Source organism: Catharus ustulatus, chromosome 9, assembly GCF_009819885.2.
Source record: "Catharus ustulatus isolate bCatUst1 chromosome 9, bCatUst1.pri.v2, whole genome shotgun sequence".
NCBI classification, from domain to species: Eukaryota; Metazoa; Chordata; class Aves; order Passeriformes; family Turdidae; genus Catharus; species Catharus ustulatus.
Genome location: NC_046229.1, coordinates 31,246,450 through 31,273,782, shown reverse-complemented (window position 1 = coordinate 31,273,782; position 27,333 = coordinate 31,246,450). Strand labels below are relative to the sequence as shown.

The window sequence follows — 27,333 nt, the reverse complement described above, 5'->3', positions numbered from 1 at the left end:
CCGCCTTTCTGGAGGGACAGGTTGGTACCTGCTGTACCTCAGGGAGAGGGTGAGAGAAAGAGTGCTAATTGCTCAGCACGCCAGAGAGCTGCTCTGGCCTGTAATTAGATGAATTAGTGGAACAATGACCCAATTTCCCTCGGTTTTTGGATTGCTGCAAACAACCCTGAGGTTGCTGCCTCCCTCTGTCCCGTTCTCCTCCCCATCCCCTCCTCTCCCACCCCCTGCTGCTCTGCTGCAACTTGGCTGCTCCTCGCCCAGCACCTGGAGACCAAGCTTGGATGGGAGAGGGTTCTGCCAGCATCCCTGAGGTGCAGCATCCCTGTTCCCAGAACAGGTGCAGGGGCCCTGAGTGCTTCCACTGCTGGACTCAGTGTGCACCAGCTCCCTTCTGCCCCAATTTGTTTTCCAGAGATGGGCTTGGGAAAAAAAAAATCTTTGTGTTTTAAAAGAAAACCTCTGGAGTCCCTCGTGTGCCTGCTGGTTGCCTTCCAAGGTCATCAAACTTTCATTACTATAGATTTTGGAGTGTATGTGAGGTTCTCGGCTCCTTCTCAGCAATCCCAGAGGTGGGACTCTGAGGAAGCTCCATGTGTGGAAAAAGCCAGGGCAGCTGATGGCTGGAGGTGCTGCCACAGGAGCACAGAGGGGAGCACTCACACCTCTGAGGCACTGCTCCTGGTCTGTGTGCCACCTTCCTGGGAGGGAGGGTGATCCTCTGCAGCTGGGATCAGCGCGGTGTCAGTGGTGTTGAGACCCCAGGTGGGATCCATGGGTGACGCAGGGCTGTCCCCAGCCATCCTGGGGTGTGGGGGGCACTGATGGGAGCAGCTAGGGGGCCCCTGTGGGGCTTTTTCTGGTAATAGTGGCCCATGGGTCACACTTGGATGTGAGCATCAAACGAGGCTCGCTGACCTTTGGGAGGAGCTGCACCTGCCCAGGGACATGGTTCTCCTTGTGGCTTCCCCCAGCCTGGTGTGAGAATGTGGCACTGAAGTGACCCAGGGCTTTCCCTGGGATAACTGTGCTCTGTCCCTGTGTGCCCACAGCATCCTGGCCACGGCCGGGACACACTTCAACACCCACGTGGACCTGCGGACGCTGCGGGCCGTGCGTGTGCTCAGGCCTCTGAAGCTCGTCTCGGGCATTCCCAGTAAGTTGGATGCTCCTGATCTTCCTCCCAGGGTGTCCACATCCATCCCTGGTGTCCCTGGGGTGCGAGGGGTCCTTGTGCCACCTTATCCCACTCTCCATCTAGCGGGAGCTCAAAGGTGGCAGCGCTTGGTGTCCCTGGGTGGCATTGTCCCCTGCCCAGCCCGCTCTGTGCTTGGCAGAGCCCGCTGGCAGCTCCTCTTCCCTGGCCAGAAGGCAGTGGGTGGATCCTTTCAGGACTGGGGTTTATTCAGGGGAGACTTCTTTTTTTTTTCTTTTTGTTGTAAGATTTCGTCTGTTGGCACGAGGATAAATAAAGAAACTAGGCTGCTGCTGGCACCAGTCCTCCTGTCCCTCCTGCCCTGGGCACTGGCAGGGCTGGATCCATGCCTTAGGGGGCAACAAGCAGGGCACAGCTGCACAAGCCATGTCCCACCAAGTCCAGGTGGGGTGAGGACAGGCAGGGCACTGGAAAACAGCTGGAGCTTTGCTCTGCAGCTTGGCTTTCCCTCCCCTGCAGTGGTGCTTTCCTCCAGGATCCTCCTGCCCAGAGGGATCCTCCAGGCTGTTCTGGCCTCTTGCATCTCTGTGTTCCCTTGTCCATCCTCTCTGCTCCCCGTTTTCCTCCTGCCAGACTTGGGATGGATGGAAGGGGATTTGCATTGTTGTTCTGAGCTGTGCCTTTTCTCTCCTCTCCCAGGCTTGCAGATTGTCCTGAAATCCATCATGAAGGCCATGGTGCCTCTCCTCCAGATTGGTCTGCTGCTCTTTTTTGCTATCCTCATGTTTGCCATCATTGGCCTGGAGTTCTATAGCGGGAAGCTGCACCGAGCCTGCTACACAAACAATTCAGGTGGGGACAAGGGCTTGGCACCCTCTTCACATCCCACGAGAGGAAAACAGCTGGGATGAGCTGTCCCTTACCTCTGCCTCCTTTGGCTCTCTGCTGTGTGCTTGCAGGTGAACTAGAGGAGCTGGACCCTCCCCATCCATGTGGGGTGCAGGGTTGCCCCCCGGGCTACGAGTGCCGGGAGTGGATCGGTCCCAACGACGGGATCACACAGTTTGACAACATCCTCTTTGCTGTGCTGACTGTCTTCCAGTGCATCACCATGGAAGGGTGGACCACAGTCCTGTACAATGTGAGTTGTGCTGCTCTGGGGGCTCTCTGGGCAGCTGGGGGTGGGAGCTGGAGGCTGTTGCTATGTGCTGGAAACTCGGAAGATCCAGAGTTTCCTTCCTGATGGAAATGGGGTTAATCCTTCCAGAAGAAGGGGGACAGAGGGTGTGTTCCATGCCTCCAGGCAAAGGGAGCACTAAGGGCCTGGTCCCCATCTCTGACTCGTTGCACAGAGCAAAACCTCGTGGGCATGTCCTGCGGTGATCCTCCTGCTTGAAGGCTGTCCTTAGAGAGGCATCCAGCCTTGCCTGCTCCTCCTGTGCTCCCCAGGGCAGCTCTGTGAGACAGGACACGGTTTCTGGGCATTGCAGACCAGGCAGAGGCTGTCTGGTGGCCTGGTAAGCCTCAGAGCTGGGCTCAGACCCCCTCACATTTCACAGTATTTCAGTGTCCAGCAGGGAGCTGGGATTTTTGTGCTTATGGAGCAGGGAGTGACTGGGTTAAGTTCTTTGCAAACCACTCAGTTTCTCTGAGTGGTTTGCAGCTGCTGGAAGCTGCTGACGCCCCAAGCCCTTGGAGTGCCCAGAGAGCAACTTGAGGGCAAAGCTGGAAAAAAGCTCCAGGCGATCCCAGAGTGCAACATCGCTGTGGGCGACTGGCCGTGTAAGCATGTTTGAGTTTGTGGGCTAGAAGCAACCGTGCCTGTTCTGTTCCCAGCCTAATTTCAGCATCAATTTTGGCGTCATTGCACCAGGAATGTTTTTATACCCTGGTTCCCATAACGCCCGGAGATTTGCGGAGTGGCATTGCTCTGCGGGAGGCAAATCGGATGGCATGTGGTGGGGAAGCTGCTTCAGGAGGGACTCAGTCACTGGGGGAAGGCTGTGTTAAACCCCAGGCCAATGCCAGGCTGTCAGCACTGGGGCCCCTGTCTGGCTCAGTCTGTCACAGGGTCCCTCTGGGGGTGCAGGATGGCATGCTTGGACAGATGGGTTGTGAAACCTAGACTGGAATAGAAAGGGGAGATCTCATTGCAAAGGCTTGACCTTTCCACAAGGATTTGGTTTTCCTCTTCCTAAAGGAGTGTCAGGATCTTGCTGTGTCAGTGGGGGAATTAAGCAGGATTGAACCACCTGAGCGTGCAGAGCAAAAAATTTCAATTTTGTGTCTGTTCCTGGTGTGTCAATGGGATTAGAGACTCACCCACAGCACCTATTGCCCAGGTATAATTGAGAATATCAGGGAAGGTGTTTTCCCAGTGCCCTGGGCAGCTGCCCCTACTGTCATATATGTGCATGTATATGCACATGTAGCCTGTTCATGCTGTGGCTGGTGCCAGCCACCTGCCCTGAGCCTTGCTCAGTGTTAATCACTGTCTCCCTACAAAACTTGCTTCCGTCAGTGCTTCCTGTGTCTCCCCCTGCCCAGCCTTTGGAGCCTGCAGCAATCAGCAGCAGCACTGCTCATGCTGGAGTCCTGCTGGTGGGGTGTGAGGGAATGGGGAACAGATGGGCAGTTTAAGGTCTAGTGGACCTCAGAGGTTTGTTTGAGTGAGTCTGGTCTCCTGCTGCTTGGGTGTCCTTGCTGGGAAGGCTGGAGCTGATCCCTTCAGTGTCTGGGATTTGCTGATTCATCACCTGAGTCTGAAAACCCAGGATCTGGGAGCTCTGAAAACTGTGCCTACCCTACAGGAACCCCTATTTACTACCCTAGCTGCTGAACTGGGGGGCTCTCTGGGACCCCTGTGGGGATCCAAATCATCTTCCCAGTGCAATTAGCAAAGCTGGGCAGACGTGCTCTGTCACCAATGTCGCTGTCACGCTCTGTCACCACATTTCCCATGTCCAGGACCATAAATAAGGTGCCTCCCTTCCCTGTTTCTCTGCAAAGAGCCAGCTGTTACTGACCAGTTATGGAAAGGAGCAGGGACCTTCCTTGGCTTTTAATTGAATGATGGTTTGGGGCCTTGGTATCATTTAATGCTGCTGATTCACCTCGGGGGCTGCTGGGCTGCACCTCCTGTCCTCCCCAGGCACTCTCAGGGGGCCTCATGGTGCAAAGGTTGTGGGTGCTTGGTCCTTTTGCTACTTGGAGACAGAAAAATTGATTTTTTTTTAATTATAATTTTTTAAAATAAAACTATGAGGGATGCAGTCCCTGGGGGGATGCAGGAGGAGGGCTGGAAAACCACAGGGTTGGTCTGCCATCACCTTCATCAGTTGGGGCAGCAAGCCAGAGCAGGCTCCTGCTGCTAACCAACGTGGACCCAGCCCAGCCCATGCCCCAGGTTTGGGAGGTTCAGTGGGGCACAGCCTCCCCACCGGAATAAAGCCATGGGAGGCTGTGTCCTTGTGGATTAACGCTGCAGGGGAGAGGGAGATGGCAGGAAAACCACTTTAGCAATCTCTCAAAGAAATTGCTTACTATAGAATTCCCCTGTGTGACTGAATCATGATTTTAAGATCTGTTTTTCCACCATTCTACCAGATCTAGAAGTGTGGCTTCTGGAATTTGCAGGCAGCATTACAACAGGCTAATTTCCACATGGATTATTTCATCCGTGTGCTTGCTTTTTGCTTTCTTCACGTCAGCTTTGCCTTCATGAAGTAGAAATCCCAGTATGGGTTGAAATAAAAGAATTGTAGGGTGTTGTGGCTTTTCCAGCTCCTGTCCCTTGGAGCCTGGGAGACTTTGATTTTTTTTTTTTGAGACTGCCTCTGTGGTCTGAAACAGGGCCTAAGAAGTATTTTGGTTTTCTTCTTCTCCTGGAGCAGATGCCCCTTCCCTGGGCTGGCTCCAGACCAAGACTGATTGCTGTAGGGACCAGAGGGAAGTACACTTCTGGCAAAGAGACTCACTGTCCTACTTCTCCGCCTCTGCAGCCGTGCTGGCGTGGGGCAGGGATGCATTTTGTCATTAAACAGCGCTGCTGGGGATAGGGGGGAGGGCAGGGCTGCTGAGGGGCTCCCCAGGTGTGGGGCACAGGTTACTGGGGGCTTTGGATGCTCAGCCTGGCTCCCACAATCCTGGGAAGCAAAGGGACGAGGAATTTGAAATGGATATTTCCTGCAGAACGCCAGCTCGAGAGGCTGCATTTATTCCCTGCAATTGTTTATTTGTGTTCCTGTTCAGAATTGCTCAGCTGCTTGGCTTACCAGGGTCTGACACTCTCCTCTTCCCCCCAGGGCTGCTGGGAGCTGAGATGGGAATTAAAACACCCGTGTCAAGGATGTGCTGGGGGCAGGTGGGCTCTGTAAGGGGATGCAGGCAGCTCTCCCCGCTCCTCCTAGAGCAGGTCTGGAGTACAGCTCTGAGAAGGAGCAGCTGAGGGAGCTGAGGGGGGCTCAGCCTGGAGAAAAGGAGGCTCAGGGGAGACCTTATTGCTCCTGAAAGGAGGCTGGATCAAGGTGAGGGTCGATCTCTTCTGGTAGGCAACAAGGGACAGGACAAGAGGAAAGGGGTCCAAGTGCCACCAGGGGATGCTCAGACTGGATATCAGCAAAGGTGCCTTCTCCAAAAGCGGTGCCGAGCCTGGAACAGGCAGCCCAGGGAAGCGCTGCAGTCACCATCCCTGGAGGGGTTTGGAAGATGTGCAGATGTGGCACCTGGGGACATGGCTGAGCGGTGGCCTCGGCAGTGCTGGGTCATGGTTGGCCCTGATGACCTCAGAGGGCTTTCCCAGCCCAAACACTGCTCTGATTCCTGTGGCACTGCTCACAGGCTCTGAGCCTGCGGTGTGCTTCCCTGTGTGGATGTGGCTGTCAGGCTGAACTCCTCATCCTCTCCTGGAACAAGGGATTGGGACCATAGGGAAGCAGGAGGACCAAACAGTACAGGGAGCTTTAAGAGATGCCAGGGCTGGGTGCTGAGAGCACCCACTGCTTCTGGGTGCTTTTGCAGCAGGAGTGGGGCGTTTGCTGGGGGTAAGAACACAAAGCTGTTGGTGGCTTCCCAAAACACCTCCCAAAACGCAGTGGTGGCCAGCAGAGCTGTGTGCACGGTCTTGGGGGAGGTGGGTCTGGGTCTTGCAGCCCCATACAGAGCTGGGCAGCTGCAGCAGGGAGCCAGGAGCTGCAGGGGTGCGGGTTGGGTGCCAGGTGTGAGCTGTGAGTGCAGGGATGCTGTAGGAGTGGCTGGAGAACAGGAGCTGCTGCAAGGATGGGGGTTTGCAGTATGTGTGACTCAGCCCCCACGTGCTTCCAGCGTGCTGGAGGTGCTGGGGCCAGGAGGGGAGGATCCCTTCAGTGCCTGGGATCTGCCCTGCGTGTGGGGTGCAAAAGGGTTTTGGTGAATCTCACCAAAGAAGTCATTTTGTGCTGCTGGGTGCAGGGCTGGGTTTGCACAAGTTGGCTCAGACTGGTTTTGTCTGTGAAGCACCAAACTTGAGATCACAGGGTCACAGAATGGTTTGGATTGGAAGGGGCCTTTTAAAGATCATCCTATCCAACCCCTCTGCCATGGGAAGGACACCTTCCTCTAGTCCAGGTTTCTCAGAACCCCATCCAACCTGGCCTTGAACACTTTCAGGGGTGGGGCACCCACCACTTCTCTGGGCCACCTGTGCTAGTGTGTGACCACCTTCCTTGTAAAAAGAAATCCTCCTTGTATCTAATTTAAACCAAGTCTCTTTGAGATTAAAACCACTACCCCCTCTCCTGTAACAACAGACCCTGCTAAAACATTTGTTCTCATCTTCCTTATGAGCCCCATTAAATTGTTGAAGGTCTTCTGCTTGGAGCCTGGCTTTGAAATGCAGTGACACATCCATCCTTTTTGAAACAGGAACTGTTCAGGCCAGCTTGATTTGGGACGCTGGGGAAGGGAGGAGTGTTAATATCACTAGTCATGCTGGAGCACATGGCTCAGAGATGTGAGCAGGGCTTGGCTGTTCTGCTTCCTGCCTCACCCCCATTTGCCCCAGTCGACCTTGGAGGGGATCAGAGGAGCAATCTGTTGCAGAAAAATTATTTTTCTCATGAGCGTATGTACAAAATTGCATGTTGGCATCAATTCCTGGGGCTTCACAGCTGTCCCTTGGGGTGCTGAGCACTCAGCTGCCCACCCTGAAGCACCTTTGTGTGAGCAGTGTGAGTGAGACCTGAGCGTGGTGCAGCTCTGGGTGGATTCCTCCTCAACCTTTGGAGAGTGAGGACAGTGCCTGTCCATAGAGCAGCCAGGAGGCAGCAAAATTCATGACTTGACTAGAGAGGACTTTCCTATTTTTGGGGGGGGGGTTTGCTCAGACCTGAGATGAGCTGGGAAACCTCCCTGAGCCCCAGTACTTCCAGGAGCTGCTACAGATCCTCTGGACACTGCTGTCTCTCTCCTGGGGTCCCAGGGCAGGAGCTGCAGCAGTGCCAGCCATTCACCAAGGGGTTGTGGGAACTCTGCTTGTGGTGCAAAGATCCCCAAACCAGCCCTGACATCACACTGATGGCCTGGAGGAGCTCAGTACAGCAGGAAGCTGGGAGTGGGATGCATTACAGGGAGCTGGGAAGAGGAGAAGGAGGAAGAGGAGGAGGGAGATGGGAGAGGTGGGAGGGATGGCAAAAAGAGGGAAACCACCTGGCTTTTTAGCCCTCTGTGCTCTGGGAGGGCGCCAGGCTCTCCAGCCAGAATGCTCGTGAAGGGAACAGAAGTCCCCTTCTCATGTGTTTGAAATTAAAACACAACGCACACAAAATATCCTGGCGGGGAGGTATGAAAATCCAATCAGCACCCAGAGCTCAGCAGCAAGCACAGCCCGTGCTGCCTCTGCAGCTATTCCTGGTGGCTCAGGGCTCAGGGTGGGGGAATGGGGGCTGCCAAAAAGTCCCCAGCGTTTGTGACACTGCAGGACAGAGCCCTTTTCTCCTCCCTCCTCCGAAATGCTGGTGTTTTAAGCATAGTTGAGAGCATGTGAGAGCAAATTCTGAGAGGAGACCTCAGATTCCACCCCAAAGGTTCAAACCCTTCCTAGCTCAAAAAATGAGCTGTTTTTCCCCGAATGGCTCCAGTTGGTGCCCGTGCTGCCAGCCGTGGGTGCTGGAGCCCAGCCCTGCCAGGCACGTGTGTGGCAGCCAGCCTGCTCTCCCCTCTCCTCCCTTCCCAAAAACGTCTCCTTCCTTCTCTGCACTCAGCAAAGCCAGACCCTCACCAGCTTGCCAAACGTTCCTGCCTTTTTTTCCCCCCCCTTCTTCTCCTTTTTCCCTCTGTGTGTGTGTGTGTGTGTGTGTATGTGATGAAATGACACAGCAAGAAACAAACTGTGTCTGCTGGATCCCAGCTTTCAGGCATGTTCTATCAAAAGCTCCCTGCCCACACCCTCCTCCCTGCCCGCGCGGGAAAGTCGCGCTCCAAGACGGTCTGCTGGAAGCACTGGAGGAGCTCAGCAGGGCTGCTGGAGGTACCAGTGCTCCAGCATGGGTGCTTTGGCATCACCCAGCAGCTCCAGGCTCAAGGGAGGGAGGTGGCAGGGGGTCTCAGTGCTGCCTTGCTCATCTTTGTTAAGCCCAGGACTTGTAATTCTGTCAGCAGGTTTGGTGCTGGAACTGGCATTGGTGAGGTGTTGGAAAGGTGGTTCCAGACCTCTTGGTGAATGTCCTGTGCTCCTGTGCTGGGTTATGGGGTTGTTGGGGTCCATTATTGCCTGGAAAGGCTGACCTGGAACAGAGACCAGACAGACCAAAAGGAATAAAATAGGGATTTATTGAAAGGATGCACCTTGGGCAGTGCAAGAGCCTGGCCAGGGCTGCACCCAAATCAAATCCAAGCTGGATCCTGGTCATCAGTTTTACACTTTTATAAGTTTTGGTTCATTTACACATTGGGGTCAATTATCCAAGCACAGCCCCAGGCTATGAGGTCTCAGCCCCTGCCTTGCCCCCTTTCCCTCACTGTTGTTTCTGATTTTTGGGTACCAGCTGTCCTTGATTCTCCAGCTAGGAAGGAATTGTTTTGTCCAACTCCCCTGTGAAGAGAACTCACTAACAGCTAATATAAAGTTTCAGAGTTACACACTGAGCAGCAGAGATTCTGAAAAATATAGAAGCTAAAACCCAAGGCATCCCCATGAGGGAGGTTGTGCAGGGGTCTGTTGTCCCAGAGCAGCACAGCCGAAGCTGGGGATGTTCCTTCATCTAGGAACGTCATACAACAATGAAAATCATATCATGGGGCCCAAGCTGCTTCTCTGGGCTTGCAGCATGGCCAAAACAAAGCAGGGATCCAGGCCCCATGCAGCCCCAAAGCTGATCCTGTGGAAACCATGCCCTGCTGCAGCATCCAGGGCCTGGGTCCAGCTGGAGAGGCAGCAGCGCTGGCACATTGGTCTGCACTGGAAAGAACTGTGAAGCTTTGCAAATGCTTCTCCAGGAAAAGTTCATCCTGTCTGCAGAGTGCTTAGGGGGGTGCTGGGGAAGGTAAGGAGGGGTCTGGGCAGGGAGAAGGTAAAAGTTTGGGAGCCAAAGTGGAGGGATCACAGTGAGGTGTGGCTGTGGGGAGAGGCAGAGCGGGAGGCACACACGGGGACTGGGTTTGTGTATCCATGCTGGGGCATCTGGGTGCAAATTCTTGGTGGGTTGGAGAAGAACTGCACCAAAATTGGTCTCAGTGCCTGTTTCAAATATTTTGAAAACGCTTGATTTTTAGTAATGCTTCTAGCAACACATTTTTTGCATTCCATTTAGGAAACAGAAAAATGAAAGGCATCGTGTCCTTTTCCTGTTTCCCCACTCACTCCCTGCACACACTCAGAGAGAAGATTATGCTGGGCTTTATGTCCCCTTCTGGCATTATTCCAGAGCTTCCCAGGCCAATGTAGGGCAGTGCTGGAGGAAGGGAAAGGGGCAGGAGGTGCCCACCTGCCTGGACACCCTGACACTTGGCCATGGCAGGATGTGTCCCACCCCGGGCCAGTCCTGGCCTTGCAGAGGAAATGCACCCATTTCCTCATTAACCTCATTTGGGAAAGCAAAGCATTTCCATTCAGATCTTGTCCAGTGCCAGGGTCGCTGATGGATCCCAGGCAGGGAGTGAAGCATGGCCCTGCATGCAGGAGATTCAATTACTGCTATTAGAGGGAACAAGGAGATCTGTTACTGAGCTGGGGAGAGCAGCAGCGGGTGTCAGCGTCTGGAGGGAACTGCTCAGGCCAGGGAATCTGCTGTGAGGTATTTTTGGAATTAATTTTCTCCCCTTTGCTGGGCTATGAGGCTGTGGCTGCTGGCCTGTGTGTGATTCTCAGCTGGATGCAGCTGGGCTTTGCAGGGAGGAGCAGGTCAGGGGCTGGGGAGGTGATGCTGGGGGGACACCATCAGTCGTGGCAGGGGCACCACGGGTGTCACCACCAGGCAAAGACCATCGGAATTGCCAAGCCAAGGATTTGGAATGCAAATCATAGAAGCTGTGGTGGTTTTGCACCTGCTGTCCTGCTCTGCAAGCACCCAAGAAGTGCTGGGGAAGGCAGGCACAGCTCCTAGGGCAAAGACCCTTGAGATCCTCAAGATCCATGGCTTTTCCCAAGCCCCTGTTTGAATGAAATCCACATCCTGCTGCTCCCTGAAAGCTTTGGGTGCCAACAGGTCCCCAGTTCCCCTCCCCAAGCTGGTGAGCAATGAGTGGCCATTAAGGCTCCCTGCAGAGACTGAACCTGCTCTCTGTTTATTTTTAGCCAGGAGAGACTGAGTTTGAGGGGTTTATTGAGGTTTTTCCCCCTCCCTTCCCCTATAGCAAAGAAATCCTGAAGGTTCCCATGCGCCGTAGCCCGAGGGAGGGGACGTGTGGGCTGTGAGCTTGTGCTGTGCATTCAACTTGAGGATATATTTAGATTTCTTTAGATTTCTGGCCCCCCCAGTGAGACCTGCTTTTGCAGCTTCCCGTGCCTTTTCCTGCCCTTTGGGGGGAAAAAAGAAAAACCAAAAAAAAAAACCAAACAAACACCACAAGAGCTGCCTAAAGAATAACCTTGTGCTTGGGGGTTGAGAAGCAGGAGCTGGTGGGGGCTCTTTCCCTCAGGAAGGTCCTGCTCCCACGCCTTGGTGGTGTCATTTATAGGCTCAGAGGGCTTTCCTGGCAGTAGGATGGGTCATGCCAAGATGTGAGTGAGGTGGTTCTTGGTCTGGTGGCCGCAGAAGAGTTTGGGGGTGGTGGGGTGCATAATGAGAAGGAGGTCTCTCAAAGGGAAGAAGAAGCAAAAATTTGGCACCAAGGAACTCTTCCATTTCCCAAAGGAATATAAAAAGCCTGTCCCAAAGTGCTTGGGTGAGTGATGGGACCTGCTCAGCTGTGCAGGGAGCAAGGCAGGAACCTGGATTTTCTTTATTAAAGGAGTTGGTGTAATTTAGGGATTAAAATTCCTGTATCTACTCTGAATTCTGCAAACAACAACCTCCTGGTACCTTCAGCAAAGGGAAAAAAAACCTTTGGGAAGGCACAGTGGACCAAGATGATGAACTGCTGCCTACAGAGGGATATCAAGAACTAATGATGCCCCAAAGGAATGGGAAAAGAGGCTGCTCAGTCAAGACATCTTGGTGCCAGAAAAGCTGGGAAGTGCTGTGAGGGCCGGAGCAAAGCTGTGCTGGCACAGACCTCCTGGAGGAGCAGTGAGCAGTTCCCCAACTCTGCAGATGGAAGCAAGGCCCAGTGCAATGACATCTGCAGAGATCTGGCCATGGATGGACATTTCAGCCCTGCTTTTGGCCAACGCAAAGCAGCACAAGGTGGGATACCGGGAATGAGGGCACGGCCAACGTGGAAGCCCAAGGCTGAGACCACGGCACCCACCAACCTGGGTGCTTGGGATGGCTTCCCCCCAGGCTCGGAGGGAGCTGGCACATGAAATGGCAGGTCTGGTAACAAGTATTTTTAACAGCTCCGTCGAGTTGGGGGAGGCACCATCTGACTGGAGAATAGCGAATGCGGTGCCTATATTTAAAAGCGGGGGGAGGAGGGGAGCAAAAGTAAGGCAGGCAGGAATAGGACTGTGAGGCTGACCTCGATCTCATGCCACCTCAGAACAGATTTGGGAGGCAAGGGAGGAAAGTGAATCATGGGTTTGTCAAAGGTAGGTCACGCCAGGCTAACCTGGCATGGCAGGCCTGGGGACGTCGCAGAGCTGCTCCTTGTAGTAAAGGGTTTGTAAATGGGGAAGTGGTGATGGGGAGGGGAAGAGGGGAAGGGGATGGAGAGCTGTGTGAGGCTGGCAGGGAAGTGAGCAGTGCTGGGATGGTGTTGAGGGGACAGAGGGGGTGTCATCCACTCGTGGAGTCCTTGGGGATGCGTCATGGGCTTTCCTGCCTTCAGCATCCACTGGCTTCCCAGAGCTGGAGGGACAGAGGCTGCCATCCTGCACTGGGGGGCATTTGAGGCCCAGAGGAAGAGGTGTGTGATGCAGTGAGAAATGGAAAGCCAAGTGCTTGCTGAGGAGCAGCAAAGATCTCTTCTTGGAGCTTAGGTCTTGTGGGAAGCAGTGGCGTGGAGGAGGAGAGGGTGGACAGGTGACATCGGGGTGACCACGAGGTGGCTGCAGGGCAGGGGTGGCACGAAGGACGAGGGAGGATGGTGGGATGCAGGTGGGGTGGTAAAATCTCTGTGGCATCATGCAGGGGTGGAGTAGGACCCATCAAATTGCTCACTCAGGTCTCCTGTGTCCAGGAAGGATGGACTGAGCCTAGACTGGAGCAGGCAAAGGGCTGCTGGGTGAAGTTGGGAAGGAGAGCCACTTGGGCAAGAGAGAACTGGAAGAACCTTGCTTTGGCCAGCAAAGCAGAGGCTGGAGATGGCTGTGATTTCTGTCTAGAAATAGATCAGGATGGAAACAGGAAGGAAAAGAGCGATTTCAGCCAAAGGCCAGTGCTGGCAAAAGAATGGAGTGGTGTAGAAAGTGACCACAAATAAATTTAGGCTGGAAATTAGAGCAGCCATTGGACAATCTGCTTGAGGAGGCTTCCAGTGGGGATAGTGAGCTTTTGGCAGTCTGAGTGGCTGAGCAAGTACTAGATGATGGTCTGGAGGCACTGCATCCAGACTAGGCATCACCAGTTCCTGGGTTTGTAGGCAGCATTGGGATGTCCCCTGAGAAATTTCATGTTGGGGCTGGGAGATGCCAGCAAATCTGGCACCAGGCAGGAGGACCCTTGTGGCTGCTGATGGCAGTGCTGTTCCTGGGGCTGCTGGTGGCAGCCTGGGTGGTTGGGACCATCCCTGAGCTCACTGTGGCTGGTGCTGCGTCCTTGAGCGTGTGGGTCCATGGCCACAGCTCCCCATCTCCTCCTCTACCCCAGAAGTGCCCTTCCTGCAGCTGCTGGGTGCAAGTGGTGCTGTGACCTCCCAAATCCCCTTGACAATCTCTCCAACCTCCTTTGCTCCACCTCCAGGGGAGCCAGGCACTCAAATGTACAGAGGTTGGGATCACAGTCAGCCCATGCCACAGGAGTCCTGCCAAGCCCCTGCCTCAGCTTTCCCTGCTGCAGGTCCCCAGTGCCACCAGCTTTGCTGTGCCTGGAAAGTGCCGAGGGAAGAGGTGGTCTGGGCACTGATAACCCTGGGGAAACTGCCCATTCCCCCCTCTCTCTCCTGCTGAGATGGCTAAAGAAGGGGTGGTGATGGCCCAGCTCTGGGAAAGATGGCTCATTCTCCTGTAGGAAAGGAGCTCACCTGCTTTGCATTCCCTGTGAGAAGGACCTCAGGGAAAGCCTGTGTTTTTTGGGCAGGAGCCAGTTTCAAAGGCAAGCAATCCTGACATGAGTGGCAGGTACCTAGTGGCATCTTGGCAGGGAGCTGAAGCCCAGCCAAACTTGGGCTGAGGGTTGCATGATGTCTTGAAGACTGCAGCCATGGGAGATGGTGCTGCCAGAGCAGAGCACAGGGGCCTGGGTGTCTCTGGAATGCTGCAGTGAACGTTGGCAGTCTGAGATTCCCAAACATCATTCCTTCCTCCCTGTGCTTGCTCCTCCCGTGGCCCTAAAGAAAGGTGCTGGAGGTTAACTGGGGCTCTTGAAAGAGCAGGATCTCGAGAGGATGTGTGCGGTTTCCCTAGTGCCAAAGGAGGAGAGCAGCGAGTCCTTCCAGATGCTTTCAGTGCCCTTTCAGCCGCTGTGTGCCAGGTGCTCCTTGTCACAGAGATCACCACCCACATCCCCTGTCCCAGTGCTGTGGTCAGTGCCTGTGCTGGGTGTGCTGGTGTCAGCCTTGGGCTCGGTGTCAGGGTGATGGGGACACCCAGCTGCAGTGTCCCTTGGAGGGAGATTCCAGCACGGTGACTTTCTTTCCTCCTCGGAATCGTGCTGCTCCTGTTGCAGAGCCTCAGCTCCTGCACTGGCCGACCAGGAGATGTGGTGCCAATGACTCAGATGAAGATGAGGGTTTAATTAGCACGGGGAGAGTGGGGAAGAGAGAGAAAAGAGAAAGAGTCTTTCATTGCAAGAAGATTGATACCACCTCCCCCAGACAGTCACGTTCTGCCGCATCACCCTCAGCGCGGCGTCATGCGCGCTGTGCCTGACACCAGAGGACAAATGGGGCCTGGGAGGGACAGAGGGGCACTGCTTTATTAAAACCTCTGGTGAATTAATGTCTGGAGGCATTGAGTAGGGCTCATGAGGAGCCTTGGCAGCTGTCAGGCTGTGCCCTGCGCTCAGAGCTCCCGTCTGATCTCAGCTCCTTGGCTTTGGGGGATGTACCTGTGGTGGGAGGGCACCTGCAAGGTGTTAGTGATGAAAATGCCTGTTTGGAGGTTTCCCACCATGCACGAAGGGACAAACATTGGCTGTCTCTTCTTTAGATGCCACTTTCCCTGGTCTTAAGGCGCCCTATAAATCTGTGCTCAGCACGGGGCTGCTTTGCCCGGTCCTGGTGGGTGTGCATGGGAGCCCTGAATCAAACTGGTGGGGAAAACACGCCCAGGGTGACCCCTGGCCCTCAGCACCCCAGTTTTGGGCTGCAGGACCCCGCACCTCCAGCTATACCCATCCCTTAGAGTCCCTGCAGGGGTGGTTGGAGAGGGTGGAGAAGAGCAGTCCTGCCTGATGAGGGCTGGAGACTGGAGAGTAGGGCTGGTGCAGGGTGCTGAGGGGTGCCAGGGCTCTTCTGGTGGGGAAGGGTGCCCACCAAGGCTTGGCAGGCATGGCCATGTCACCCTGAGGAGCCTGGTGTGGGCAGCCTGGAGCACTGGAGTTAGCACACCTCCCTCTCTCACTGGTGTTGAAGATGATGTCACATGTGCTTTTTTTCTTTCCCCTCCAGACCAATGATGCCTTAGGAGCCACCTGGAACTGGCTGTACTTCATCCCCCTCATCATCATTGGATCCTTCTTTGTCCTCAACCTTGTCCTGGGAGTGCTGTCAGGGTAAGCAGTGTGGTCATTCCCTCTGAGCTGTGCCTGCCACACCTTTCTGGGACCCTGTGTCCCTCCATCCCCTCCATACCTGCCTGCCCCACAGCAAGGGATTTCTGCCCGGCTGTGCTTGGTTCTTTCTGTCCCTGGGGAGCTGGGAAAGGGACGGCCTTGAAGATATTTATTATTGCTGTTATTTCACCTTGGTGAAGATTTTGTGCTTCTGGCCTCCCCTGGGAGAAATGGTCCCTGGGGATCTTCTGGCTGATTGAAGGGAGAGACGTGGTAGGGTGGGATCTAGGAAGATGTGTTTGAGTACAGGTTGCTCCTGGTGGGTGTGTCTTGGTTGGGATGGGTTTGGGGAGTGACACAGAGCACCTCTGTGCTCTGACCAGGAGGATGTGCCCTGCACTGGTGGGTTGCAGACTGGTGAGGATAGGATGCTTGGGTGCACGTGGATAAACCCAGGAGATAAGGAAGCAGGGACAAAGCAACTGCCCCTTATCCCGCACTTCCCGAGGGGAAGGCAGTTTTAATCCAAGCCATTAAGCTGGGTTTGGAGACAAAAACTCGTCTTGTCTCCATGACAATGAACTGTGGTTGCATCAGCACCTCCTCAGCTGCTGGCAGGGGCTGGTGAATGGTGAGAGCATGCCCTCTTCTGCACTGGGGGAAGATGTGGGATCCTCTCTTCTGACGGAAGCAGGTGATTTTTTTAGCTAATTACACGTCATGGCAAAATGCAAAAGTCCTTGTAGCACTGGTTTGGCCAGATGGAAAGCCCTTACATGCAAGGGTCAGGGTGGAGAATGGCCTTGGTCGTCTCTGTCCCTTTCCTGGGTGTCCCTGGAAGTTCAAGTGTGATGGTGGCTATTTCAGGAATTTCTAGAGTGGAATGCTGGGGTCTGTTATTGGGCTGAATTTTCCCAGCTCTCATTCTGGGGTCTGACTGAGTCCAGGGGCTCTGGGGACAGGCTGCAGGAAGGGCCCCACATTGCCTTGCAGACAGGGAATTGTTATGGGGGATGAAGATATCCAAGCAGCTTTGGGTGGAATTTGTACTTCTTATGCCACAACCAGCTTGGTCATTTGGGCAAAGTCTACCTGGGTCTTGATGTCAAGCAGGAGCTTTCCTACAAAAGCCTGGAGAAGGAAAGTTGGGAAGCTGGGAAAACCCCTTATTACAACATTGAGTTGTGTCAGGGTTGTGTGCTGTGTGATGCTGAAAGCAGCTTGGGGACACAAGCCAGACACTGGCCAGAGAACCACAGCGGGGCTGGTGAATTCCTGGCCATGCCCTGGCCCAGCTTGGTGCTTCCCTGCACCAGGACTGCCTGAGGCAGCTGTTCCCATGCCTGCTGAATTGGATACAGTTGTCTAGGACTCTTCCCAGGCACCGGCTGGCATTTCCACTGTTTGTTTATTGCTAATAGGGTTTGTACTGGGGAAGGATGCAAGTGGGTGGGTGGCCTAATTGGCAATGGAGATGCTCTTGTGGCGTGGCAGATATCCAGGCTAAAGCAGGACTGCTCAGCTCCCCGGAGGGCTGAGTGAGGTGAGTGCAGGTGGCCAGCTGGGCTCTGCCACGCCATGGCCACTGTGCTTGTCCCTCTGCCTGGACACAGCCATGTCCTCTGTGGCTCAGTGGATGCAGCACCTTGGCGAGGTGAATCATCCAAAGCTGCTGCTGGAGCCGTGGAGGAGTAGGACCTAAGGCAGGAGAAGGCACTTGTGCACACAAATAGTGTGTGTCCTTGAGTGCAGCAGGATGGGCTTTCTTCCTTGCTCTGTTTGCTGAGCTCTTCTTGTTTTCAGCACTCACTGCAACCCTCTGGTGCTGGAAGAGAGTACTTGGCTCTAATGGGGGATGGGAGATGTGACCTTTCCATTGCCCAGCTCTCAACTGGATGAACAGGCAGGGCCTGGCCAGATTATCCCCACTTGTCCCATGGCTGTGCTGAACTGAGAAGAGATGGTCACTTTGGGAATGAGCTCCATGGAAACACCTCCACTGAAGGAATTCTCTCTCTGGCAGTTACACCACTGCTTTTGGCAAAGCCAGACCATGCTCAGCTGAAATCATGGCCACTGGGAGCCTCCTTGAAGAAAGCTGGCCCCACATAGCTTGCAAACCACACCATCTGCATCGGTGGATAACAAGGTGCCCGGGGGATTTCCAGCATTCTCCTCGAGGTTCGCGCTCAGGAGCTGCTGCGGAGCTGCCTCTGCCCTCGCCTGGTCTCGGCAGTGGCTGCCTTTGGGGAAACAGCCCAACACCCAGGGTGGGACCTGAATGCAAAGAGGCTGCAGGAGGACATTTGTGTGTTCCGCTTGCCACCAGCAGAAGTTTGCCGGAGCCCAGATTTAGCAATCTCCTGGTTGCGATGAGCATCTCCCCCAACAGTCAGTTCCCCAACTGTTAAGCTGAGGCATGACCTCTGTGATGTAAACAGCCTGGATCCATCTGCTCCTTAAGCACAAAGTATGTGGGAGAGGAAAAGAAATGATTTTCATCATAGCGAAGCTCCTCAGTTTTTCTCCCTAAATACGAACAGGCACACACGCACTGGAATCGCATGCGACTCTATTAAGAGGAGATGGAGCTCCTCCAGGCAGGGGCTTGGAGAGCCAGTTCTGCTGTGGCTTTGGCATTTATTACTGGGTCTATTAACTTTTCCCCTCAATGGGTGCAATTATGGATCAATTAATTCTGACTGAAAGCAGAAAAAGATTTTTAAAAAAAGTTGGCCCCGTTCCTCTTTGGGAGCAGGTACAGAGCCCAAGGAGATGTGACTGCTCAGCTTTTAAAGCTACACGAGCTACTGAGATAATCCTGGCAGAAGACAGTCACTGGGAGCCAGTGAGGATGGAGCATCCACTGAAATGCTGTTTTCTACCTGAGGCTGCCTTGTGGCCTGAGGAGTTGCATGAGCTGGAGATTTGCAGAGATCTGCTCTCCCTTTTTTTGTGAAATTGTGGAGCTTTGGGGTTTTATTCCTCAGCTGTTTCTCACATAAAACAATTTGAACATGTGTTTTGGGGTCTGTCCCCAGAGCAGCAGACACCTGATGAGAGCCATGCTGCCCTGTCCCTGCTGCTGGTGTCGTGTGCCAGTGGCAACAGTGCCACCCCAGGAGTGGCCACAGCCACTGGGACTGGTGTCCTGTCCTGCTGACTGCAGAGGCCCTGCCTGCTTCACCCCTCCTGGCAAGAAGAGGGCTTGTGTCTAGTTTGTCACTGGGAGCAAGAAGATGAAAGAGTGAAGATAAAAAATAAGCTGTGCTTGGAGGTGTAGCACTGAGGACTCATGCAGAGCTTCCTGAGGACTCATACAGAGCTTCAGTACCAAACAGGCTGCATTTTGACTCTTTCCCACCTCCCTTTCCACAGCCTCTGCAGAAAAAATTTGGTTTGCAATCACCCTCCTCCATTCATTGCAGTATCATCCTTCTGTTGAGAGCTGGGAGACTCCATCTCCATATCCAGTCTTGTGCATCCAGCCCCTTTCCAGGGTGTCAGAGCTGTTATAATCGCTGGTATTTCTGGTCTGCAGAAATAGCAGAGTGGGTGCAGAGTGGAAGGAGATGCTGCCTGACCTGGGAAGACTGGGCCCTCGGGCCAGCCAAGGAAAAAACCTCTGGAAGCTAATGGCAGAGCAAGAAGTCGAGCATGATGGCAAGAAAAATGGAATCTATGTGCCTTGTACCAAACAAGGGAGTAATTTAAATCCTCCTAATTGCTTCCACTCATCCTGGTGATGTTAAGTCTTTTCTCCCTTTAAGTCTTTTCTGCCCCCCACCCCCAGCTCTTACACTAAGCCTTTGAAAGAAAAGACTAATGTTATAATTAAAGGATCAATTTGGCAAGATTTCTTTGTCTTAAGATCTTTCTTTCAGGTTGGGTTAGCACTGCGTTCCCAGTCTCTGGAGAGTTTTCTTCAGTTCCTTCAGGAGCCTTCTGTACCATCTTCTGAAATCTTTTCACTTCAGTTAATTTGAATTTTTTCCCCATCCACGTTGGATGCATAACAAACGATGAATAAAATTAAGTTTTATAGCAATTAATAACAAGGGTGTTGAAGGAACAAGCGTATATTTTCAATGGAGAGAGGGTTCTTTTTGCCAGCTCCACACAAAAACCTGGGCCCCACGTGGTTGAGTGGGATCTGGTGCTTTGAAGCCAAAAACATTAGGAAGACGATTAATGTCTCGAAGATTCATGGAGTGGGGGAACACATCACAATGCAGGAAAGCTTGTGGAGAGACCAAAAATTTCCAGGAAGATGTCAACAAAATTCTTTGCTGTAAGAATGGTCAGGCATTGGACCAGGGAAGCAGTGGAATCACCATCCCTGGAAGTGCTCAAAAAACATGTGGACGTGGCATTTAGGGACATCCTGTAGTGGTGAACACGGTGCTGTTGTGTTAATAGGTGAATTTGAGGATCTTCACCTTTTCCAGCCTGAATGAGTCTGTAGTTCTACGCCCAAGAAATACGGAGTTGGAAGTATAAAAGCTTGGAAGCCTCACATTGGCTTTTTCCTGGAATGGTTGTAGGATCTCAAGGCGTGGCCTCGGATGAGATGTGAAATGTCTGCACTTGTGTTGTGCTTGGGAACCGAGCAGTTGAGGTCCCTTTTGAAGGGAGGAGTGGGTGTCAGGAGGAGGGGGCTGTGGTGCCCCTCCCAGGACCCCAGCACTGCCATGGGATGTGTGAGAAACGTCCACGCTCGTCGCTCTCTTCAGGGGAAGCTCTTTGTCATCACCGTGGTGTTTGAGCACAGGCCAGGCAAACCTTGGGGACCTTCATCTCTATTCAGCAGGCAGGTGGGCATCCATATTCATGCTTCTCTGCCGTGCTCTGCTGGGCCACCTTTCTGCCAAGGGCTCCAAGCCCCATGCAAACAAGCTGCCTGACAAGAGGCGTGCGTGGCTGCTGTGCCGGATCCTCTGCTGTTACAGGGAATAATGACTCCTCTTACAGCCAGCTGGGCGAGAAGGGAAAAAAAAATACATCCACAACAAAAAGATGACTCGCTGACTTTCCCCTTTGATTTCTCCTGGTAAATTATTTGCCAGCATGTCTCCCTCCGCTGCTTCAAAATTGCTCTTATTCCTGCCTCCTTGCAAATCTGCTCCATGGTCTGCCTGTGGTCTGCGGCTGTGGGTGAAAAGGCTCCGTTTTGATCCTCCCAACAAAGCACTCAGCAGACAGTGCTCGCTTACAGATTGCATTTGGAGTTGTTTGTTCCAGATTATGGTAATTTCTGTCCTCCTGGCTGATGGCAGCAATCGCGTGGCCGTGGTTGCAGCGATTTGAGCCGGTGGATGGCTTTGGGGATGCCCAGTTCCTCCAGGAGCTGTTCCACCCTTGCAAGGGGGTGCTGGGCACTGCTGTTGGATGAAGAAGGTATCGATTTGAATACTGGAAGCTCCTGGGAAGTTAATGTGATGAAAGGTTGAAAATTGATGTGGGGTTTTCTTTCCGTACTCCAATCTCACCTGCAGTACTGGCCATGCACCTTTCATCTGCGGATTGCTGTCGCATGCAAAAGGAGACTATAAAGATGTTCTCTGCTTACTGAGGCGATAAAAACTGGAGCATAGGAGGGAAAGGGAGGAGTGACATTTTCCCAGCACTGCATGAGCCAGTGGGAGTGATTGTGAACAAAGCCCGGGGCTCTTGAAGCACTGAAGCTGCGCTGCTCATGCCAGCCCTGGCTGATAAGAGTGAAACACAATCTCGAGCTCCCATCTCTGCTGCTTGCTGCTGGGGCTGCCAGACCCTCTGCCACCCTTCTGCAGCTTCTGTGCAGCGTGGGCTGAGTGTGCTATTGCTGCCTTTGGTGCAGCACTGCAGACAGAGATCTCCGGGCAGTGGGACAGCGATGCAAACCTTGGTGGTGTTATCCTTGGAAAACAAGATGAAATGGAAAGTCTACAGCTAGAATGTTTGTGGCTGTCTTCTCTGCCCTTGTTGATGCAGCCCAGCACCCAGGCTTTCTTTGCTGCAGCACACTGCTCACTCATACTGAACTTGTCCCTGGACCTGCAGGTCCCTTTGCACAGAGCTGCTCCCCAGCTGGGTAGATCCCAGCCTGCGCTGCCCTCCTGGATTTTGTTTTCCCATGTCCAGGACCTTACATTTGAGTCAGAGAATGTCCTGGGTTGGAAAGGACCTTTTAAAGATCATCTCATTCCAACCTTCCTGCCATGGACAGGGATGCTTTCCCCTAGATCAGGTTGTTCCAAGCCCAATCCATCCTTGAACACTTCCAGGGATGGGGCAGCCACAGCTTCTCTTCGTAAGGTTCTTGTTAGCCCACTCTTCCAGCCAGGTCTTTCTGCAGGATTGTTCTCCCTTCTGAAGTGTCCACTTCCCCACTCAGCTTGGTATCGGCATGCTTGGCCTTGGAGAAATCCAGGTGGACAACCACAAGTTTCCCGCAAGGTGGGAGGTACCCGTCAGCATTCTTAACTGGGACAGTGATGTAATGGGTAATCTCAGGGCTGGTATCTCCCAGCTCCCTCCTGTTTTACTGTTCCATGTCACCAACAGCTTGTCAGCTTTTCCTTCCCCAGCTCGTGTGACAGCCAGTGCTCTATAAATGTGCTCTGCTCAGCAGCATCGGCTGCGCGCTCCCACTGCGGGTTTGTCACACCGCGGTGACACAGAGCTCCCGCCCAAGTACCCGGGGCTGTCAGAGCTGCTGGACAGGGAGTACAAGAAATGGGGTGTTTCTCTTGGCCTCTCTTCCTGTATCCTTTCTCTTCACCACTCAGTGCTTCAGAGAAGACTTTCTTGAGACATCACAGCTTTGTTAAGGAATCATAGAATGGTTTGGGTAGGAAGGGACCTTGAAAGGCCAGCTGTGTAACCCCCTGCACTGAGCAGGGACATCTGCAACTGGACCAGCTTGTTCTGAGCTCCTTCCAGCCTGACTCTGGATGTTCAAGTGAACTTAAATCAAGCAATTACCCTCACTGAAAAACTTGTGGTCTCCTTCAAAGCAGGCCTATGAAGGACACCTTCCCCGTGCAGAGATTTTTGTACCTTCTGGACACCCTGCTCCTGCCTCTGCCATGGCTTCAGTGCAATAATCCCAGCCTGCAGTGCCAGCTCTGCCTGTCACCGTCTGTTTGAGTTGAGGCTCCAGGTTACAGACTGCACAGTCAGTTCAACACTCTCACTTCAGTTCCTTTACACCTCTTGGGTAAATACCATCTGATCCCCCCGGTTTGCAACTGTCTCAGCTGTGTTTGCCACACCGTCTGTTGCCAGTTCTGTCCCATAACCTTCTCTGACACCCTCCTGGAGTCTCAGAGGCAGTTTTCCCTCAGATTGTGGCGCTCAGACCTGAAGTGGAGCCATGAGCAGAGACCTGAGGAGAGCAGTAATGTTACCTGATGTCTTACAGATGGTCTCTCTTGTTAGACACCCCATTATATTTGGTTTTTTTTCATAGCAGAGTGGTGCTGCTGCTTCATCCTCAGTGTGTAATTCAGTACTTCTCTGATTCCATCCTACCCTTTCTGCTGCCTCAAGCTGTTTTAAGGCTGATTTGATAACTGGCTTGCCGGAAGCAAAATATCTTTAATAGAGGAAAGAGGTGATGAATTGATGGGTTTGAAGATAGATGGTTTGTTGTTTCAAAGCAGGGAGGCCACAACATTGATGTGACTGGCACTATTTACCTGCTTTGAACTCAAAGATGGTCTAAAAGGTAGAAAAATGGATTGCAATAGCTGTGATACTCTTTTCCCTTAACTTATTTTTCGTTCTTGATTTTCTTGTAGTTGGTTGTTTGGGGTTTTTTCCTGTTTTCTTGTGATTTAGTTTGTTTTTAAGAGGGAACCCATTTTCAAGCTGGATGCTTCCATGAATGGTTCTCCCACTGAAACAGACCTGGGCTTTCCAGTCCTTAGAGGAGATAATGTTGGAATAAAACCATCACTATGGGGGCCTGGAGAGGAATGTGGCTGAGCATGGTGGTGTCCCAGGGGTCTCCTGCCAGGAGCAGAGGTGCTCTCAGGCCACATGAGGGCAATGCCAAGGCTCTGGAGGAGAATTTGCAGGCAGAGAAGGAGCAAAGCATCTGTGCTCCCATTGCCCCAGTGGGGGAATGGTGCCATTGGGAGCGAGAGGACAGATGGCACATTGATCCCCAGACCCCACCAGGGCCTTCAGCAATGGCCTCTGGAGCTCTCTGAGTGTCTTTGGCTTCACGAGGCTGGGCAGAGAGGGGCTGCAGAGACACAAGGTTGGTGTCATGGATCTTGGCTGTCAGGGGTGGATGTTTTTGAGCTGGAGCCGTAAGGATTTGGGGCCAGAAGACCCGGGTGCACAAGCAGAGGTGTTGCTGCTGGAGACTGTGCAATCTGCTGGGGTGCTCTGAGCCCCGTTGCAGGAATCCCACGGGGCAGCACCACCCTGGGCTCTTTGCAGGGCAGAATTGGGCTGTTCCTGGTGATGTAGTCCCAAGAGAGCAGGAGCAGAACCCTTCAATGGGAGGCAGGCACCCGCTCTCTGGACAATGCCAGGCTGCCCTGCTGTGACTTGGAGCCTTCCCAAGCTGCTGTCAGTCACCATGGCTGGCCCTGCTCTCGCTCACACACACACAGTATTATCTCTACCCGCTGCTGCAAATTGGCTCTGAGCAATCCTTGATCTGTCAGCATCGCCTACCCACTCTCAGATGTCACCAGCCCCCGCTGCTGCCCTGCTTGGGAACGTGTCTCTCTGAAATGTAATAATTCATTAAGTTGAGATTAACTTTTTTTTTCTTCCTCCACTCCCCTTTCTGCCACCCCTTCCTCCTTCTAATGGACAAAAGCAATTAAGCTCCATTAGGGATCAAGTGAGTGGGAAGTGACTCCCTCGGAGACGCTGCCACAGCTGCACGGACCTTGTCCCTGGCACCAGCCTCCCGTAAATTAGTGCTCCATGAGCAAAAGGCCTGCCTTGGGGGAAGTGGTGCTTGATGAGCACCTTTTCCAATGCCCCATTCCCTTCTGCAGGAAAAGGTGGCTTGAGGCTGAGCTGGTCCTCCTGGGTGGCTTCCACTGTAGGCACATGATGATGGTTTCTCTTGCCGTGCAGCAAAAGGAGCTGGAGGACAGAGGGATGGGCAAGCAGAAAGCAGCAGAGAGCATCCAGGGGGAGCTTCCCAAGTGCTCCCAGTTGCCCATAAGCTGAGAGAGTTGGGGGTGTTCAGCCTGGAGAGGAGAAGGCTGTGGGGAAACCTTAGAACTCCTTCCAGTGCCTAAAGAGGCTTCAAGAGAGCTGGACAGGGACTTTGGACAAGGCCATGTAGTTACAAGACAAGGGGGAATGGCTACCCACTGACAGACAGCAGGGTTGGATTAAATATTGGAGACAAATTCTTCCCTGTGAGGGTGGTGAGGCCCTGGCATGGGTTGCCCAGAGAAGATGTGGCTGCCCCTTCCTTGGAAGGGTTCAAGGTCAGGTTGGATGGGACTCTCAGCAGCCTGGGGTAGTGGAAAGTGTCCCTGTCCATGGCAAGGAATGAGATGGTCTTTAAGGTCCTTTCCAACCCAAATCATTCTAGGATTTGGTATCTATGAGGTCTGGGAAAAGTGCTGCCAAGGCTGCTGTGGAATTCTGGCCCATGGGGCAGAGCTGGGAGAACCAGAGGAGGACAGGCAACTTCCCCTCCAACTCTGACTCCAAACAGCATCTTCTCATTCCTTGACATCCCAAACTTGCAAACAAAAGGTGGTGAGGAGTGATAGCACAGCCAAAATTCTCCTGCCTTTCCTTGAGCTACAGCAAGGAGGTGTTTTGGCATGGCCTGCCTGAAACTGAGAGTGCATTTCACTGTTGGCTGGGGAGGTCCTTCCTTCTCCCCCATCTCCTCCCACTCTCCTTCCCTTCCATTAGGCTGCTTTTCTCTTCCTTGCCTTTTGTTTCACCCCCGCCTTCCCTGCCCCAGGAAGAAAATCTCATTTCAGTCTGAAAGCCAGTGCTGGAGGGGGAGTCCGACGCTTAATGCCAGAGCGGCAGGAAACTTCACCTTCCTGGGGTGGAATTAAAAGCGCTTGAATTGTCTGGGGATCTTAAACAAGAGATGCAGGGAACATTCCGGGCTTTCCACACAAACACACACACACACACACACACACACATGCAAAAGCCCACACAGCATCAGGGTGTAATAGCTCAGCTGGGGTAATGCACTTGAACGCTCTCTGCAGCAGACAGACCTGCTCTTCCCGTTCTTTGGAATAGTTTTTGTTTTTTGAGGCCTGAGATTGCTGCTGGTCTCTGGGGAGAGAGATGTTCCTCTCGCAGAGGGAACAGTGCCATTTGCTTTTTGTAGTCAGGCTTGCCTTGGAGCATCCTGGGACTGGGAAGGGGCTGAGGGTCTGGAGTTCTGTAGAACTGGGACTAGGGGATGGGGCAGGGAGTGTCTCTGCTGGTCATCACACCTGGACAGCTCCTGTGAGACCCTGAGATCCAGAGGAGGACAGGCATGTCTCAAACTGTGGGTAAATACTCCAAGGAGAGGCTGGAAAGGAAAGGGATTCAGAGGAGGAGCTGAAGGCAAGGGACAGGACATTCCCTCCTCCATCTCCCCACTGCCTCCTCACAGTGCCCAGTTTTTATTCCCTGAAGGCACAGGCAGAAGCTGAGCTGGCTCTGAGTTGGGTGGCACTGGGAGCATTCTCTCTGAGTGGCAGCAGCTCCCAGCTGTAGATGCAGGACTGAGCAACCAAGCAGGACGTTTGCTCACATCCATCCATTCCTGCTCTCCTCCCTGGCCGTTTACCCATCCTCTGGCCACGCTTTGGCCGGGGATGGCCGAGGGTGTCCCCAGCAACCACCTTGGTCCCTCCTTTCTGTGCTGTGGTTACCCAACCCCCTGGGCACCCCTCAGCCCTGCTCTCAGCCCTCCCTTCTGCCCTTCCCCAGGGAGTTTGCCAAAGAGCGAGAGCGCGTGGAGAACCGCCGAGCCTTCATGAAGCTGCGGCGGCAGCAGCAGATCGAGCGGGAGCTCAACGGCTACCGGGCCTGGATAGACAAAGCGGGTAAAGGACGCTGGCCAGGGGACAGCTGGGGACACCACACACTGCTGGTGGTGTGGGGTGGTGGGAGAGAAAGGAATCCCTGAGCCCCTAAGTGTCCAAGGTGCTCACATGGTGAGGTTGAGTGCATGGGTGAGCTTGGTGTGATGGTCCTACCTCCAGTGAGTGCTCCTGTTCTGTGGTGGGAAATTGTCACATGCTGTGCACGAAGCATGTTTCATCGCCAGGGAGGCTGTGAGCAACACAGCTGTCAGCTGGGGAAGAAGAGCAGTGAATAGGGAGAGGGGTTTTCCAGTTAAATCTCCTCCTGAAGCCATCTGGTGGGGATGAACTTACTGGTTCCTACCTCGGGACTCCTGGACCTGGACTGGGAGTGGTGGAGGCTCCAGGCTTCCCCCTGACACAGGCATGACAGCCCGTGGGTGTTGGTTCCCAAACTGCCACAGCCCATGTCCTTGCTTGCTCCTTGTAGGAATCAGGTCAGTGCATTCAGCTCTGGGAAGGGAAGATTTACACTTTCATCCAGCGTTCAGACTTGTAAAAGATGGGTGTCTTCAAATGAATCCTGAGCACCAGACCTCAGCTTTAGCCCTGGACTGGGTGGCTCAAGCCCCAGATCTGCCTACAATTTTCAGCTTCTTTCTTTCTTTCATGAGCTTAGTGACAGTGGAGGGAGAAGGGCTGATCACAAGTAATTATT

General features: G+C 53.5%; 1 protein-coding gene across 11 annotated transcripts in view; it reads left to right on the top strand.

Moving 5' to 3' along the window:
• CACNA1E (calcium voltage-gated channel subunit alpha1 E) overlaps window positions 1-27,333 on the top strand; it is a 125,497-nt gene that overhangs the window by 55,974 nt on the left and 42,190 nt on the right. For all 11 annotated transcript variants that reach the window (XM_033067814.2, XM_042779580.1, XM_033067816.2 and 8 more), the window contains 5 exons: window positions 1,050-1,153; window positions 1,853-2,005; window positions 2,113-2,294; window positions 15,497-15,600; window positions 26,521-26,636. In XM_033067814.2, coding sequence (XP_032923705.1) covers window positions 1,050-1,153; window positions 1,853-2,005; window positions 2,113-2,294; window positions 15,497-15,600; window positions 26,521-26,636 — 659 coding nt within the window. The remainder of the gene's footprint in view (window positions 1-1,049; window positions 1,154-1,852; window positions 2,006-2,112; window positions 2,295-15,496; window positions 15,601-26,520; window positions 26,637-27,333) is intronic.